At 34.6% G+C, this 16,618-nt stretch overlaps 1 protein-coding gene across 2 annotated transcripts in view; it reads left to right on the top strand.

The window, feature by feature from the left end:
- Positions 1 to 16,618, top strand: part of LOC148950527 (ras GTPase-activating-like protein IQGAP3) — a 171,841-nt gene that overhangs the window by 102,278 nt on the left and 52,945 nt on the right. For both annotated transcript variants that reach the window (XM_089092454.1, XM_089092455.1), the window contains exons 7-10: positions 3,864 to 4,076; positions 10,284 to 10,585; positions 11,141 to 11,297; positions 14,642 to 14,778. In XM_089092454.1, the coding sequence (XP_088948580.1) occupies positions 3,864 to 4,076; positions 10,284 to 10,585; positions 11,141 to 11,297; positions 14,642 to 14,778 (809 nt within the window). The remainder of the gene's footprint in view (positions 1 to 3,863; positions 4,077 to 10,283; positions 10,586 to 11,140; positions 11,298 to 14,641; positions 14,779 to 16,618) is intronic.

Below are 16,618 nucleotides of genomic sequence, written 5' to 3'. Positions count from 1 at the left end.
TCGGAATGGATATACTTGACTCAAATTAGTCAAAACTACAAAAAGACAAGAAAAGGAAGGTCTATTAAAGGGTATTGTCTCGTATCACCGAGTTCTGGAATAGCTATATATGGTAGTACAGTGATACTTCTTTGGAGAGTTGAAGATCAAAATGTGACAATTGAAATTAAGTTTCTTCAAGAAGGTGAAACTTTAAATTGTAATCTGAGTTTTGATGCAATAATGATGCACACCGTCTGCGATTAAAAAAAACGTGTGGAACTCATTAAAAAAAACTCGAAGATATTTTTGTTTATTTTATCACACAACTATAGAAACCAACCCTCCTCTTTTCCAACGAGTTTTCCTCATATATTGTGTTCAGGAATCAATTTTTTCTTCAATTTATTGGTTTGCAAGAAATAATATTGATTTTTGAGGGAATTCTTGCTGTAAACACTTTCATGTTGAAATGTCATTTCTGGGGTGTAAATTTTCTGTTGAAATATTATTTCTGGGTTTTCTTTTATGATGTCTTATCTGTTTGAGAGCACAAGGAGTGTTATTTGAAAGATTTTTTGGTTCATCCATATTAAAAATAACCAAATGATGGTGAAGGTGGAACGTTAAAAATTTTCTGTTTCTGGGTTTTCTATTATCATGTCTTGGTTTGGGAAAACAAGGAACGTTGTTTGAAAATTTTTTCTGTAAATTCGTATGAAAAATAACCAAATGGTGGTGGAAGTGGAAGATAAAAAAAAAACTTCGTCTGCTCCTTCGGTGATTCCTACAGCTTCGGTTGTTCCTGTTTTAAAGATAGTTTCTGGTCTTGAATTTCTAATTGAAAGGAAACCAACACAATAGGTTGTTTTTTTTTTTACAGTTTTTGGTCAAGCTCTTCCCCGCGTCCGTAAATTGTGGTTCCTTGATTGGTTGAGTTTAAGAATTTATTCAAAAATAATGACGTGAACGTTACTTTCTTTTTTCCTTTTTACCAATTTTTTTGAAGCTCTCCCCCGCTTCCGTAAAATGAGGTTCCTTGATTTGTGAGTTTCAAGAACTTATTCAAAAAGCATATAGACGTGAACGTTACTTTCTTTTTACAATTTTTGTCAAGCTCTCTCCCGCTTCCGTAAAATGAGATTCCTTGATTAGTTGAGTTTTAAGAATTTATTCAAAAATTATAGAGGCGTGAATGTTACTTTCTTTTTACAATTTATATCAAGCTCTCCCCCGCTACCGTAAAATATGGTCAATTTTTGTCAAGCTCTCTCCCGCTTCCGTAAAATGAGGCTCCTTGATTGGTTAAGTTTCAAGAATTTATTAAAAAAGCATGTAGACGTGAATATTCCTTTCTTTTTACAATTTTTGTCAAGCTCTTTCCCGCTTCCGTAAAATGGCGTTCCTTGATTGGTTGAGTTTTAAAATCTATTCAAAAAATATAGACGTGAACGTTACCTTCTGTTTAAAATTCAATATAAAAAAAACAAGTTTTTTTTCAGCTGAAAATAAGGAGCAACATAAAAACTTTAACGAACAGAAATTATTACGTATATGAAGGGGGTTCACACCCTAGTCAATACCTCGCTCTTTATGCTAAAGTTCGAATTTTGTTTCAATTCTTGAAGAATGACCGCTGAATGCCAAATATCGTTTAATTAGAATAGATAGCTCTTTTGAAAGTACTAAAAAAAAAACTCTAGCGTAAAGAGCGGGGTATTGAATAGGGGGTGAACCCCCTCATATACGTAATAGTTTCTGTTCGTTTTAAATTTCAATGTTGCTCCTTACTTTCAGCTGAAAAACTTGTTTTTTTTAATTTAATTTCTGATTGTTTTTTTTAAATAATGCTGGGAAATCCGGTGCCCCTTCATAGAAATGTCCTTTCCCCCATGAAAACATCCTCCATTGAAAGATCCTCTTGCGTAACCCCCTCCTCCGACCCCTCCCCCACCATAAAAATACCTCCTGAAAACATCTGTATACTTCCCAATAACCAATACAATATGTAAACAATGGGCAAAGTTCATAACTTGCAACCCTTCCCCCGGGGACTGGGCGGATTGTTATCCTCAAAGACATATTTATCAGATATTCGACTATGCTGAACAAAATGGCTATCAAAATATTGATCGAGTGACTTTGGGGAAAAAATGAGCGTGGGAGGGGACCTAGTTGCTCTCCAGTTTTTTTTGTCACTTAAAAAGGGCACTAGAACTTTTAATTTATAATTACCGTTCGAATTAGCCCTCTCGTGATTTTCTAGGACCACTGGATCGATCCGATAACCACTGGGAAAAAAAACAAAAACAAATAAGCACGCACCTGTGAGTTTTCTTCTGGCAAAAAATACAAAATTCCACAATTATGCAGATATAAGCTTGAAACCTCTACAGTAGGGTTTTCTGATACACTGAATCTGACGGTATGATTTTCATTAAGATTCTATGACTTTTAAGGGACATTTCCCCCTTTATTCGAAAATGATGCAATTTTTTTCAGGCTTGTAACTTTTGATGGGTAAGACGACACTTGATGAAACTTATATATTTGAAATCAGCATAAAAATCCTATTCTTTTGATGTATCTACTGGTATCAAAATTCCATTTTTTAGAGTTTCGGTTACTATTGAGCCGGGTCACTCCTTACTTACAGTTCGTTACCACGAACTGTTTGATTTTTGTCAAGCTCTCTCCCGCTTCCATAAAATGTGGTTCCTTGATTGGTTGCGTTTAAAGAATTTTTTCAAAAAGCATATAGACGTGAACGTTTCTTTCTTTTTTACAATTTTTGTCAAGCTCTCTCTCGCTTCCGTAAAATGTGGCTCCTTGATTGGTTGAGTTTTAAGAATTTATTCAAAAAGTGTATAGACATGAACGTTACTTTCTTTTTACAATTTTTGTCAAGCTCTCTCCTGCTTCAGTAAAATGTGGTTCCTTGATTGGTTGAGTTTTAAGAATTTATTCTAAAAGCATATAGACGTGAACGCTACTTTCTTTTACAATTTTTGTCAAGATCTCTACCGCTTCCGTAAAATGTGGTTCCTTGATTGGTTGAGTTTTAAGAATTTATTCAAAAGCATATTGCCGTTTACGCTACTTGTCAACTTAAAAATGAGTTGCATTCTTATGTTTAAACGAAATGCCTTAATAGTAATTTCCTTACAGAAACTTTGCAGGCCTTGACACTTTCAATGTATTTCATCAATACCCATTTATGGGTATAGTATCAATACCCATTTATGGGTATAGTATCAATACCCATCAATACCCATTGCTATCCATTTATTATGGATGCTTCAATAAATATATTATATGTTCTTACACAAATATTTTGGGCTTTGATGTTTTCCATACATTTCTTGAAATCACAAGAATGTAGTTCACCTCATCGTAGCAACGTGTAATTTTAGCCGTCATCCAAAAAGACAAGCGAATTTTTTTTTTAATTGAGTAGTGTTGGTCTCAATGAACATTGGGTGGCTTGGATGCCTACTAGGGTGCCTTTAATAGCGAATATCTGGCTAGTATAAAATGTGCTAAGCTTATTTATATTTTATACATCATTTAAAACATAACTTATCTTTATTTTAATCATAGTTATCGGCTCTATCCACATTTTTCTTCTCTATATCATCTTTATAACGACTTTTCTCTAATATATATCGATTTTTTAATATTTATCTTTCTTCTTTAATTGTTATTTTTCTTTGACTTTGGCTGAGAATCTTTACGAGCATGAATATTCTGTATTTTGTTTCGAACTTCTTAGTATTGTGGTTATTTTTGTAAATTACCTTGATGTTATTTATCTTTACATATTCTGCAGAGAAGCTATATTTTTTTCTAGTCATTGATTATCAATCCTGTTATTTTTATTTAAGTGGCTGAAATAATGAATCATATAAAAGATGCAACTAGAAAGAGAGACGTAAAAGAAGTCACGGAATGTTTACAATGCACTAACCTGGGATTAGGAAATGTTGTGAAGGAGAATGGTCGATACTATCTAGATGAAATAAAATTACATGTTCTTACTGATGATGCCAATGTGCATCTGGCAATCTTACAGGAATGTATAGATAAAGCAAATGCAAGTAAGTATTTTGACTGCAATTTTCGTATTCTAATCTTTATTGTTGTGCTAATATGTAATCACTAATTTATATAAGGGAATTATGCTAGTATATATTATATTAATTTTTTCCTGTCTTATTGTCGTTGTTTTTTAAGACATTGTTTATGTGTGATACTTGTTAAAAAAAACTTCTTGGTCACTTATAAATGAAGTCCTTTTTTTCTTATATTTTAAAGCACCAGCTCCAGCAGCAGCACCAGCTCCAAAAACTGTGTCTTTTCTGCCCATCTTTAAATATATTAAATAAAAAAAAAACAAGTTTTTTAAACTGAAAGTAAGGAGAGACATTAAAACTTAAAACGAACAGAAATTATTCCGTATATGAAAGGGGCTGTCCCCTCCGCCACGCCTCGCTATTTACGCTAAATTTTTTTATTGTTTAAAAAAATAAAGTTGTGAGACAGAGTCAAACTTTAGCGTAAAGAGCGAGGTGTTGAGGAGGGACAGCCCCTTTCATATACGGAATAATTTCTGTTCGTTTTAAGTTTTAATGTCGCTCCTTACTTTCAGTTTAAAAAACTTGTTTTTTTTATTTAATTTCTGATCGTTTTTTAGTTAATGCAGCTTTTATTTGTATAAAAATTTTACTTTTCTTTTGCTAAATGGATGTCTTTAGAAATTAACTTACGTAACTAACTTCTATATTCGTCTATTTTTCTTCTGGCAAAAAATACAAAGTTGCAGATTTTTGCAGATATGAGCTTGAAACCTATGTAATAGGGTTTTCTGATACGCTGAATCTGACGGTGTGATTTTCATTAAAATTCTTTCACTTGTAGGGGATGTTTCCCCCTCTTTAAAAAATCGAGTAAATTTTCTCAGGCTCGTAGCCTTTGATGAGTAATACTAAACTTAATAAAATTTATATATTTAGGATCAGCATTATAAACACATTCTTTTGATACATTTATTGACATCAAAATTTCGTTTTTAAAAGTTTCGATTACTATTGAGCCGTATCGCTTGTTTTTTTATTGTTTTTTATTACGTATATGTTATTACTTATATGAAGGGGTTCTCCACTTAGTCAATACCACGCTCTTTACGTTAAAAGTTAAAAAAAAATTTGATTCAGAAACCCCTGAATCACAAAGGCCGTTTAATTAGAATAGATAGCTCTTATGAAAGCACTAAAAAAAAACTGTAGCGTAAAGAGCGAGGTATTGAGTTGGGGAGAACCCCCTCACATACGTTATAATTTCTGTTCGTTTTAAGTTCTAATATTCCTTCTTACATTTCAGTTGAAAAAACTTGTTTTTTTTTATTTAATTTCTGATCGTTTCTTAAATAATGCTTGGAAATCCGGAGCCCCCTTCATAGAAATGTCCCTTCCCCCAAAGAAACATCCTCCACGGAAATTTCTCCAGAGTAACCCCCTCCTCTAGCCCCCCCTCCAGAAAAAACCCTTCCTGAAAATGGTTGTATACTTCCCAATAACCAATAAATAATGCTGGCAAGTCCGGCGCCCCCTTCATAGCAATTTCCCTTCCCCATGAAAACTTCCTTCATGAACAGATCCTCCAACATAACCCCGACCCACCCTTCCCTCCCACTACCAGAAAAAAAACCTCCTGAAAACTTCTGTATACTTCCCAATAACCAATACTATATGTTAACATTGGGTAAAGTTCATAAATATTAGCCCTCTCTCTGGGAACTTCGGGAGATTAAGTCATCTTAAAAGACATATTTATCATATTTTGGACCATGCTGAACAAAATGGCTATCTCAAAATTTTGATCGGGTGACTTTGGGAAAAAATGAGCGTGGGAGGGGGCCTAGCTGCCCTCTATTTTTTTGGTCACTTTAAAAGGCCACCAGAACTTTTAATTTCCGTTTCAATGAGCGCTCCTACGATATTCTAGGACCACTGGGTCGATACGACCACCCCTGGAAAAAAAAAACAAAAAACAAACAAACAAACAAATAAACACGCATCCGTGATCTTTCTTCTGGCAAAAAATGTAAAATACCACATTTTTGTAGATAGGAGCTTGAAACCTCTCCAATCGGGTTCTCTGATACGCCGAATATGCTGGTGTGATTTTCATTAAGGTTCTATAACTTTTAGGGGGTCTCTCCCCCTTTTTTTGAAAATCAGCCAAATTTTCTCAGGCGCGTAACTTTCGATGGGTAGCACTAAACTTAATGAAAGTTATATGTTTGAAATCAGCATTGAAATTTGATTCTTTTGATATATCTATTGGTATCAATAACCCGTTTTCTAGAGTTTCGGTTACCATTGAGCCGGGTCGCTCCTTACTTACAGTTCGTTACCACGAACTGTTTGACAAGGCATTTATATCCGGTTGGTTGCTCAGAAGGTAACGTCTAGTGGATAGAACAGTCTAATTAAGTGCGTAACGTAATTTAGACAGACACTAGAAAGCATCGCAATCGATTTTTTTTCAAAATATAACTGTTCTCTTTATCGCTTTGTACGCCATTTCGAGCCACCAAGTGGCCTATCATGGAGAAGCAAAATGTTTTAGATAATTGCTTCATTTCGTGTTTAACCCATATTCACTATAGCGTGTCCTTTTTTTGAAAAACAGCCAGTATCTACCAACACGATATTGCAATGACCGTCGTAGATATAAATCGGAAATATATAACTCCAAGAAAAAAAAATTGCCATAAAGAATACACCAAGATGTTGGAAATAATTACGAAAATCTGAAACCAAAGTAAAAAAGTAGAGGTATTTTGAAGGAACTTCTAGAGGAATGTTAATAAACTACCTTTCATCATTTTCTATTATTTTTGACTTCTGTGTATCTTTGTATGGGTCGGCTAGATAGACTGTGTAAGGAACATTACTTGGTATCGAAAGAGTTTTAGCCAACCTTTTCGCTTTGAAACTTTGCTCTTATTTCTTTAGAAAATGCTTGTTAATTTGGAAAATTCCTCTGATATCAGAGGAATTTTAGGATGATATATAGAGGAATAGGGGGGGGGGTTAAAAACAGGTTCTTCTCTTGTTCTGCAAGTACGCTAGATATGTTGATATCTGTACAGGTGCCTAGATGCCTAACAAAAAGAAAAGAAAGAGAGAAAAGTAATAGAGTGGTAAATAATACGTATATATATATATATATATATATATATATATATATATATATATATATATATATATATATATATATATATATATATATATATATATATATATATATATATATATATATATATATATATATATATATATATATATATATATATATATATATATATATATATTCGTATATATATAAATATATATGTATATATGTATGTGTGTTTGTGGTTAATGCTCTTTCTAATTGACAGTTAGTTCATAATGCTAAATAATCCCAGTTTAAAGATAAGTCATGAATATCAGTAATTTTTTATTTATTTTATTATTATTTAGCACGGGAATATTCCCCGAGGTAGCGGAGAAGAGAAGGCTGGTTTGTAGTAAAACTGCAAGTAAATATAAAAATTCAGTAAATTGAAATCTTCTGAAGGTAACGTAGTACAAATTTATTATTATAGAACAAGACAGAAATTAGACTGTTGTAAAATTTTATTTAATGCCGTTTCGACTTTATTTATTTTAGGATACCTTTCATAAGATTATTCTCATTTAAAACAGCTGACATTGAAAATCACTAATTGAATATAGGTTATTGTTGTTGATGGATAACGCAATTGAAAATTTACTACTTAAGTCTTTCACAAGCGAGTCTAATCAAAGATTGATTTTTAGGTTAGTTAAGGAGACTTGGCGAAACAAATTTTTTGACTAGTGTTTAACTGCATACATTCATTAGAAATTTTGTACAAAAGCGGAAATTCGATAAAAATATCAATATAGGCAAATGATGTGAAAACATGGAGATTTAAGAGAAATTATTGAGATTTAAAAGGCGACCAAAGCTACCTTTGCGTAAGTGCGTGGAAGATTAATTTGCATGTGAATTACGTTCTCTTTCACGCGCATATTGCTATTAACCAAAGGAAGTAGAATCTACCTTTTTTCTGTTCTCTCAGTCAAATATTTTTGATTTCTTATTTATTGCTTCTAGTAGTAATATATATTGTTTCCTCGTTAAAATATACTTGTGACGATCAATATGAAAAAAGATGTTGAGAGTGATTTTGCGCCCAAACATTTAGGGATTTTGGAGCTTCAGGAGTTATTTTTATTTTCGCCAATCTTTGGCAAAACGTAAACTGAAGTAATTATATGGCTAGAAAGTCCATAATCCTATTTATTGTTCGTAGTTTTGGAGGATAAGACAAACCGGCTAGATTTTGCATACATTTGTACGACTCTGTTGAGCAAATTATGGCAGTAGAGTTCTAGCTTACGAAATAGAAGTCATTGGGAATCCAGCCTAGATTTCTAACGAATGAAAAGAAAATGTAAAAAAGATTAAAAATGGACACGACTAAAAATTAAAGGCTCGGAACTAGGAGAGTGAGTTGAACCACCAACATTTGTGTCTTATTTTTGGGATTTGTAGAACAATCGTGTAAAATATTTGACCTGTCTTTGAAATACAGTGAATTTCTTGTCCTTTATAGAACAAGAGTAAAAAAAGAAAAGAAAAGATAATTCCAACTATAGTGTGACACATTACAACTTAAACATTTTAAAATTTTTAAAGGGGCTTATTCAATTGGAAATTGAGAGGTCTAGTGCCCTTTTTAATAGTTGAAAGTGATTGGAGGGCCTTTAACCCCACCCCCTCACGCCCACCATATCCCAAACACATCCAATCAAAGTTTTCAGATAGCCATTTTGTTCGACGTTGCAGAAAGTCCTGGAAATTAGGTCTTTGAGGTCTTTGAGGTCTTTGAGGATGGCGTTCGTAGTACAAGGAATGCTGACTAATGCTGTAATGGACTGTGCTTTTTCACCTGGATGACTTATTGTAGTATAGATACTACATTCCATAGATACATGCATAACATTCGTCAATTGAACTCCCAAATTTTCTTTGAAAACTTCAGTCATGTCTAACTTTGTTATTTGCTCTTGTGAAATTCCTGAATTGACTTTGGAAATAACACGCCATCTTCATCACTTCTCCACACTGGGGAGGGAGGGATTCTTCTGTGACATAGGTGCGAAATGCTTCTTCCAGTGAAAATTCAGAGATCTATCTTTTCAAAATAATTTTTTTTTTGTCTGACGGAGGCATCTGTTGCCTTCTGAAAAGAATGATCTGACGCCCTTTCTCAAGTTGTGGTTTTGCCTTTCTTTTTTGTTTTGCTCTTTTCTGATTCAGTTTTGATTATGGTTACATTCATCGTATTGGAGGGAGTAGTAATATCCCACTAGGGACCGATTGAAAAACCCTTTCCCCTATGTAAAACTTAATTTTAAAAATTGCTTAAAAAACAAAGCAGATATTTTGACACTAAAAAGACTTAAAGTATTAATCCTCACTCGAAGTAGAATCCTGTACTCACCCTGTAGTATAAAAGAATCGATCATAATTGTATAGAGTTAATTTTGTGGTTTCATGAAGGTAGCTACCAATTGTATATGCAAGTTATTGTATATAATATATATTATGTTAGTCAAGCTGGCGAGATGCCTTTGAGTTCTCAACCGTTTTCAACACTTCTTGCCTTTGAAACTTTTACTTTTAATTTATTATTTTTTAGCAGCGCTTTATATAAATTATGGGTGCTTAATTTGGGTGAGTAATTTTAGTTGCAATGCCGGAAAATTCAGGTTCTGCAGACTATGGCTGTAAGACTGATAGGTGTTTTTTGATCGTGGTTCCGATAGCACCAAATCACTTTTTAGGAAGCTTAATGTTTTAAAGGCTTGTGAAATAAGAGATTATCAAATAGGAATGTTTGTATTCCAGTTTTTCAACTGGAATGTTAGTCAATTTTAGTTTTATATATATGTTTTTTAGTTATATTTTTAGTTTTAGTTTCCAGTTTTTTTTTATTTCGCCGCTGAATACGCCTTGTTTATTACTTGCAAAATTTTCGTTTTTTTTTTTTTTTTTTTTTTTTTGTTCTCTTCGTTTTCATTTACTGACATAGACCCGCTTTGTCGTCTTTATATTCATTTTTTTTTCTCCCTGTTGTCTTTATAGTGTGCACCTATGGTTTTGCTGCCGAAGAGACAATTGATCTTTTCACCTATCGTTAAAAATGAAAATTCTGTCTTTTATAGAGGCGTCTATAACAGAAGAAATAAACCGTTCTTTATCAAATGGAAGTGTGTCCGATATTTTGAACTGTTTATGGGCTTTGTCGAAATTAGACCCAACTATAGAAATTGTGGATCAAGCTGGACCTTTGTACAAAGTGGAGATGATAGATGTCAGAAATGAAATCGGCACCGTATTGTCTTATTCTACAATCGCCATGGGATTGAAGACTTTAAACCATATTGCTAAGATTAATTTAGCCTTTACCATGTGTGATGAAGAAGAGTTTCGTCATTTAATTGAATCAAAAAAGGCTTATTTAGAGGTAATACTTTTATTTGTAACAGTTTATCACATATATATATATATATATATATATATATATATATATATATATATATATATATATATATATATATATATATATATATATATATATATATATATATATATATATATATATATATATATATATATATATATATATATATATATATATATATATATATATATATATATATATATATATATATATATATTACCGTAAATATGGTTAGTTGCGATCTAGATTCAACCTATAAAAAAGGCTGCATTATTTATTGATATGATTTGTTTTTACATTTGTTATAAATAAGAGTAAGTACATTGCCAGCTATTTTCTTATTTTCAATATCTTTTCTAAAAATGTTTCTCGCCATAATTCTCTCCAAGTAAATTGTTACAGCTTCTTTTCAAATCGTTGGAATCTTTACTTGCGTTTTCCTTTGAAAGGAACTGTATCTAAGAGTATGAACGCCATCATTGACGTTTTGTTATACGCATCTTTTCACACAAGTATTAGCTTGCTAATTTTGTTAATTTTCATTTTGTCCGATTTTAGGGTGTACAAATGAACTGTATTCCGGACTATATGCAAGAGATGTATCGATTATGTCAAAAGAAGATTCACGATCGTGAAGTTTGCCCACTACTCCGACATTTTGAGATGCAGAAAATTATTGATGAGGTTAATGAAACACAGGAAGAAGAACAAAAAAGTAAGTGCAGTACAATGATGTGTTAACATTCCAATTGACCATATTCTAGTTCAGTGCCATCATGTGAATCAATCTTAATTTTGTTTACCACTGGTTACGTGGCCTTTGTTAGTACTTATTAAGGCTGTGTTCCCTGTGAAAGCTTTGGCGTGTTGTGTTTCTGCTCTCCCGCAGTTTTAATGTATCATTGATTGACAAATTTGCTGTCATTTCATAGCTGAGATTTGGTTCCATCGATCTACCAAAACATAATTTTTAAATTTGTTGTACAAGTTTTTCTATATTAAAATGCAACAAAAATTAGTTGAAAATCGTTGAAAAAAGACAATTTTCTTATTTTTTAAGGAAGTTTAGATTTTTTCACTTAGAAAGAGTCTAAGTAATATCCTATTTCTGGCTCAGTGAATAGATAGATCCAAGACTACTGAATCGAATCTGCTGGTGGTGCTGAACTTATCGAGGATGAACTCTTGTACTTAATTCCTACATAGCTCGTTAACGAAACACCTGCAAACATTGGGAATGGGGTATGGCCCTTTTGGAATGGCCTTTCACCCCTGGAACATCTTTTGGTATGGCCTTTCACCGAGCGACTGGAATATCACATGGAACATGAAAATGTACAAGATTTTGGATATAACATTCTATCTGGAACGATTACAATCCCCCCCCCACCATAGACACACGCATAAAATTCCCCTGATTCCTTCCTGATGTTTTCGTCCGTGTGTACCTGCATCACGAATATTTATAGTGTCAGAGTATTTATATGGTTAGGTTAGCGGTGGGTGTGAGTAGCTAATGAATTTTCAGCACAAAAAAGGGTAATCTGATAGCAAATAAAGGAAAAAATATGGAAAAGTCATAGGGACCATGGGAGTTTGTGCGTTAAAGTACGGGGAGGTATTGGAAAAGGATAAAACTACTCTTTTGCTTTATGACCATTGAAACTGATGAACTATTTTTATTTTTAATTAAAATTGTCTGTGCATGTTATTATGTTCCAGACGGAAACCATCATTCTTACTGAAAAGAAATTTTTTGCCAGTTTCTTATTTGAAATTTTATTGGCCTTAAGAAGGCAAAGAAATAAAGCATGTTAATTAAATGTGTTCGAAGAAAATAAACTTAACCCTAAGATACATGGCAAGCTTTGAATGATCTTCTGAAAGGTTCTTCGAGGTTAGCGGAGGCAAAAATTATTCTAAATAACAGGGCATTGGAATAAACTGAGGGAATATGCTACGCATTTGAAAGTGTTTCTGGGATATTGACTGCAAGATCTTAGAAGAAACAAAAAACTCTCGTTTTTCTAAATCAACATACGTCTTGAATATGTCTTGAAATAAATTTTCAGCCTTGCACTGAAGAGGGGATACGCAAAATTGTTAGCAATTTCAAGTCAAATAATGCAAGAATGGATGGAATGAGCTCGAAAACACCCAAAACGGTTTGGCCTACTTGCTTTCTGTTCTTTTGTACCAAGTGAATATTTCTGTGCAAAAAGGAGTTTTTCTAAATGCAACTAAAATAGCTAAAGGTTTTCTGTTGTATAAAGGATGGGACAGAAGGTACATGTCTAGTCGGAGACCAGTATCAATTCTGCTGATTTATTAAAAAAATTGTTCACCACCAGCTTTATAAATATTTGACGAGAATTGGTATTCTACGGGATTGCCAAAGCGGCTTCAGGAAAGAACATTCAATTGCATATGCCATGTAGCATCTTCTGGAAGCTTTTAACCCAGCACTTGAGCGAGGTGAACCGTGTATGGGCATTTGTTGATTTTAAAAAGGCTTTTGACACTGTTGGTTTTAGGATTTTATTGGAAAGGCTGCAAGGGCATTTTTTAGACATCAAGGGCGTTATTTTTAATTGTTTCAATCGTAATTGAATGAAAAAAGCTATGTGTGACTATAAATAATAAATGTTATCGACCATTTTTTGTAAAGTGCAGGTGTTCCTCAGGGCTCAGTTCTTGGTCCTATTTTTTACTTTATATTCGAATGAGATTTTACATTCCTGGAGCTTCAGTTACTTCATTCGCCGACAACACAGCTTTTATGATTGCAGCAAAGTCTTTACAGGAACTCCTGTTAAAAGCCAATAAAGCATTGGTCTGTGAGTGATGGTCTAAACGAAGTTGTTCGTACTAAGCCACTCAGTGACTATGCATTAAAACCAATTTTATGATGTTGAAGAGAACTAGTCCTGTTCCTTTTCTTCCTGGTGTTGTTCTTCATGATGGCCTATCCCTCACAAGTTGAAGAGATCTGGCATTTGAAATTAATTCTGGGTCGAAATCTGGGCTCGGAGCACATTGTGACGTCATAGCGTGCAAGCTGGCGAGATGCCTTTGAGTTCTGAACAGTTTTCAACACTTCTTGCCTTTGAAACTTTTACTTTTAATTTATTATTCTTTAGCAGTGCTTTATATAAATTATGGGTGCTTGATTTGGGTGAGTAATTTTAGTTGCAATGCCGGAAAATTCAGGTTCTGCAGACTATGGCTGTAAGACTGATAGGCGTCTATGATCGTGGTTCTAATAGCACCAAATCACTTTTTAGGAAGTTTAATGTTTTAAAGGCTTGTGAAATAAGAGATTATCAAATAGGAATGTTTGTATTCCAGTTTTTCAATGCTCTCGTATCATATTTTTTTTCGATTTTTTTTTTTGTTGAGCCTAATTTGTTTTATCATGATGAGTAGAGGATAGTTGGACAAAATAGTACAATAATAAGATTCTTGGAGGTGGGGTGGTAGAGCTCCCCTTCCCTTCACACTCCCTTCCTTGTGCGTTCGGACACTTCTCTGTTATTAATCTAATAAAATTACCCTCTTGAAATAGAAAGTAAATTCATTCGTCCTCATCTCTTCATAAAAAAAAAAAAGTTTGGTAGAAATTATTAGTACCTTAATTACGCGTGGTTAAACCTAGTCTTGATGATAATGGTAATGTTGAAACACTATGCTATATAGCCTGTACTAAAATAGAGGGGATAGTGGGTCCCCTTGAGGAATTTGTAATTGTATAGGGCGATGTCTATAATTTTTTTGACAGTAGTAGTATGTGTTGATACTAAGAATTGTTACCAAATTAGACAATTGTGTTGTCCATATTTGTTTAAATAATTCTTTTTTCTATGATTTAAGGGGATTTGTCATTAAAGAATCTGGTCAACTCTACACTATGCCTTCACCGAAGTCAATAGTAGAGATATTACCAACTTAAAAAAAAAAAAAAAAAAAAACAAACAATTCGTTTTGTGAGTGCGGACAGCATAAACTTTTAGTACTTGTTAAGCCGAGTACATTTGTCAATAAATATGTGTCTTTTTTCAGGATTTGATCAATTGGATAGATTAAATTCGGCCGTCGACTCAGGGAATGACGCTCATCTTCAAAGCATATTGACTTCCGAAGGATCGTTACTCCTTGAAGCGCCTTTGGATTTTCACTTATTTTGCACTTTACTTAAGGTATTCAATTTGTGTTACCGCTACTACTACTAAAAACTCACCGCGACACAAAGCGGCCCGAGTCCAACACAGCTACGCACGCTCCTCCTCGGTCCCAATCTATTCATAGACTCATAGACTCATAGACTCATTTATTTATAAACAACTATCGTAGCCGTGGCCGAAGCCCCGACTAAATGACGCTGTTTAGTACATTGCATAAAACTGGTCACTGGCGGTTTAAATAACTGACAAAAAAAGGCACGAAAGAATTGCTGTGACGGGTTGTTCGACACTTTGGCGGCACTAGTTGATTTTTATGGCGGGTGTTGGCGGTGATAGGTGCAGGTGGGGGAAGCAACGAACGGTGTTTCTGGGACGAAAGAAGGGACTGCCCAAAATTGCACATTAACTGTAAGCGCCTATCACGCAACGTTGGCAGTCGTAAGGTACTAAGGGCAGCCTCATAAGAGTTGTATTTCGGGCCTAGTATCACTTTCACTGCCCGTTTTTGAATGGCTTCCAGATCTTCACTTAGGTGTTCAATATTATGAGCCTGAGGGCCCCACACAGGACACGCATATTCAAGGATTGGGCGCACATACGTGACGTAAACCGTCTTCAGCTGACTTTGTGAGAAACCCAATCGGCGCAAGGTAATTAGCGACTGTAATGCGTAACTACCTTTTTTCACCAGACCGGCGATGTGCGCGCTAAATGAACAGTCGTCACTGAAAGTAACCCCGAGACTCACTGAGGTAGAGGTAGTAGGGTACCAAGGCACCGGGAATGAGAGGTCACGTTTAAGCGGATTAAACCTCATGACTTTTGTTTTATTCATATTAAGCTGGAGGTCGTTAATGCTACACGCCTCGAGAAAGGAGTTCCTGATCTCACTGCTGAACTGGGGATACACGTCTGACTTTACAGCAAGATATTTCAGAAGTAGGGAGAGATCGTCCACGTATTTGAATCTGTCTTCAAACTCGAGGATAATGTAGTTAATTACCGCTAAAAACAAAAGAGCTGCCAGCTTAGTGCCTTGTGGTGCGCCACACGTTAGTTCAGCCCACTCAGAGTTTAAGTCACTAGGGAAGAGAGCATAGACACACTGACAGCGGTTACGCAGGAAGTCAACAACTAAGAGCAAAATATGCTTCCTAGCGCCCATCTTTTTGAGGCTATTTGCTGCTGTATAGTGGCGGATCGAGTCAAAAGCCTTACGATAGTCGACTAAAAGCAGGTCAACGAGGCTACTGCCTTTGTCCAACCACTCGGTAATCAGGTGGTAGAGACGTACTAGATAATGCGTCGTACTACTCCCTTTCAAGCAGCCGTACTGAAACGGATCTAGGGCTGGCTGAACTTGGGCTAGGAGCTCTCTATAAATAAAAGATTCAGTCACTTTAGCCATATTAGGCGTAATAGAAATCGGACGAAGCTGATTGCAGGACTTCGGGTCTTTGACTTTAGGTAAGACGCGGACGTAGGCTTTTTTCCAAGCACTCGGGAATTTGTGCTCCTTGAACGACTGATTGATCACTGATGAGAGTGGTTTTGCTAAAAACATAGAATATTCTCTTAAAAGTTTAACTGGCGATTCTCCTGGGTAAGAAGCACAGTTGCTTTTTAACTTCTGAAGTTCTTTATACACCGCGAACTCGGATACTTCAACGATTGTATCTTCAGAGACGTCAGCAATGAGGGCTTCGATTTCGGCTTCGGTGAAGGACGGGTGAGTAGTACAGATTGAAGTGAAAAAGGCGTTCACTTCGGCTGATTTTATCAGCGTTTTGTCGTCTTTCTGTATCTTAATTTCACTGGTGGTACGTTTACCGGTAAGACGCTTGACTTCAGAGTG

Source organism: Artemia sp. Qi Xiang Cuo, chromosome 7 (assembly GCF_049724085.1).
Source record: "Artemia sp. Qi Xiang Cuo chromosome 7, ASM4972408v1, whole genome shotgun sequence".
Taxonomy (NCBI): Eukaryota; Metazoa; Arthropoda; class Branchiopoda; order Anostraca; family Artemiidae; genus Artemia; species Artemia sp. Qi Xiang Cuo.
Note: the sequence above shows the minus strand (reverse complement) of the source record. Positions and strands in the feature narration are given on the sequence as shown.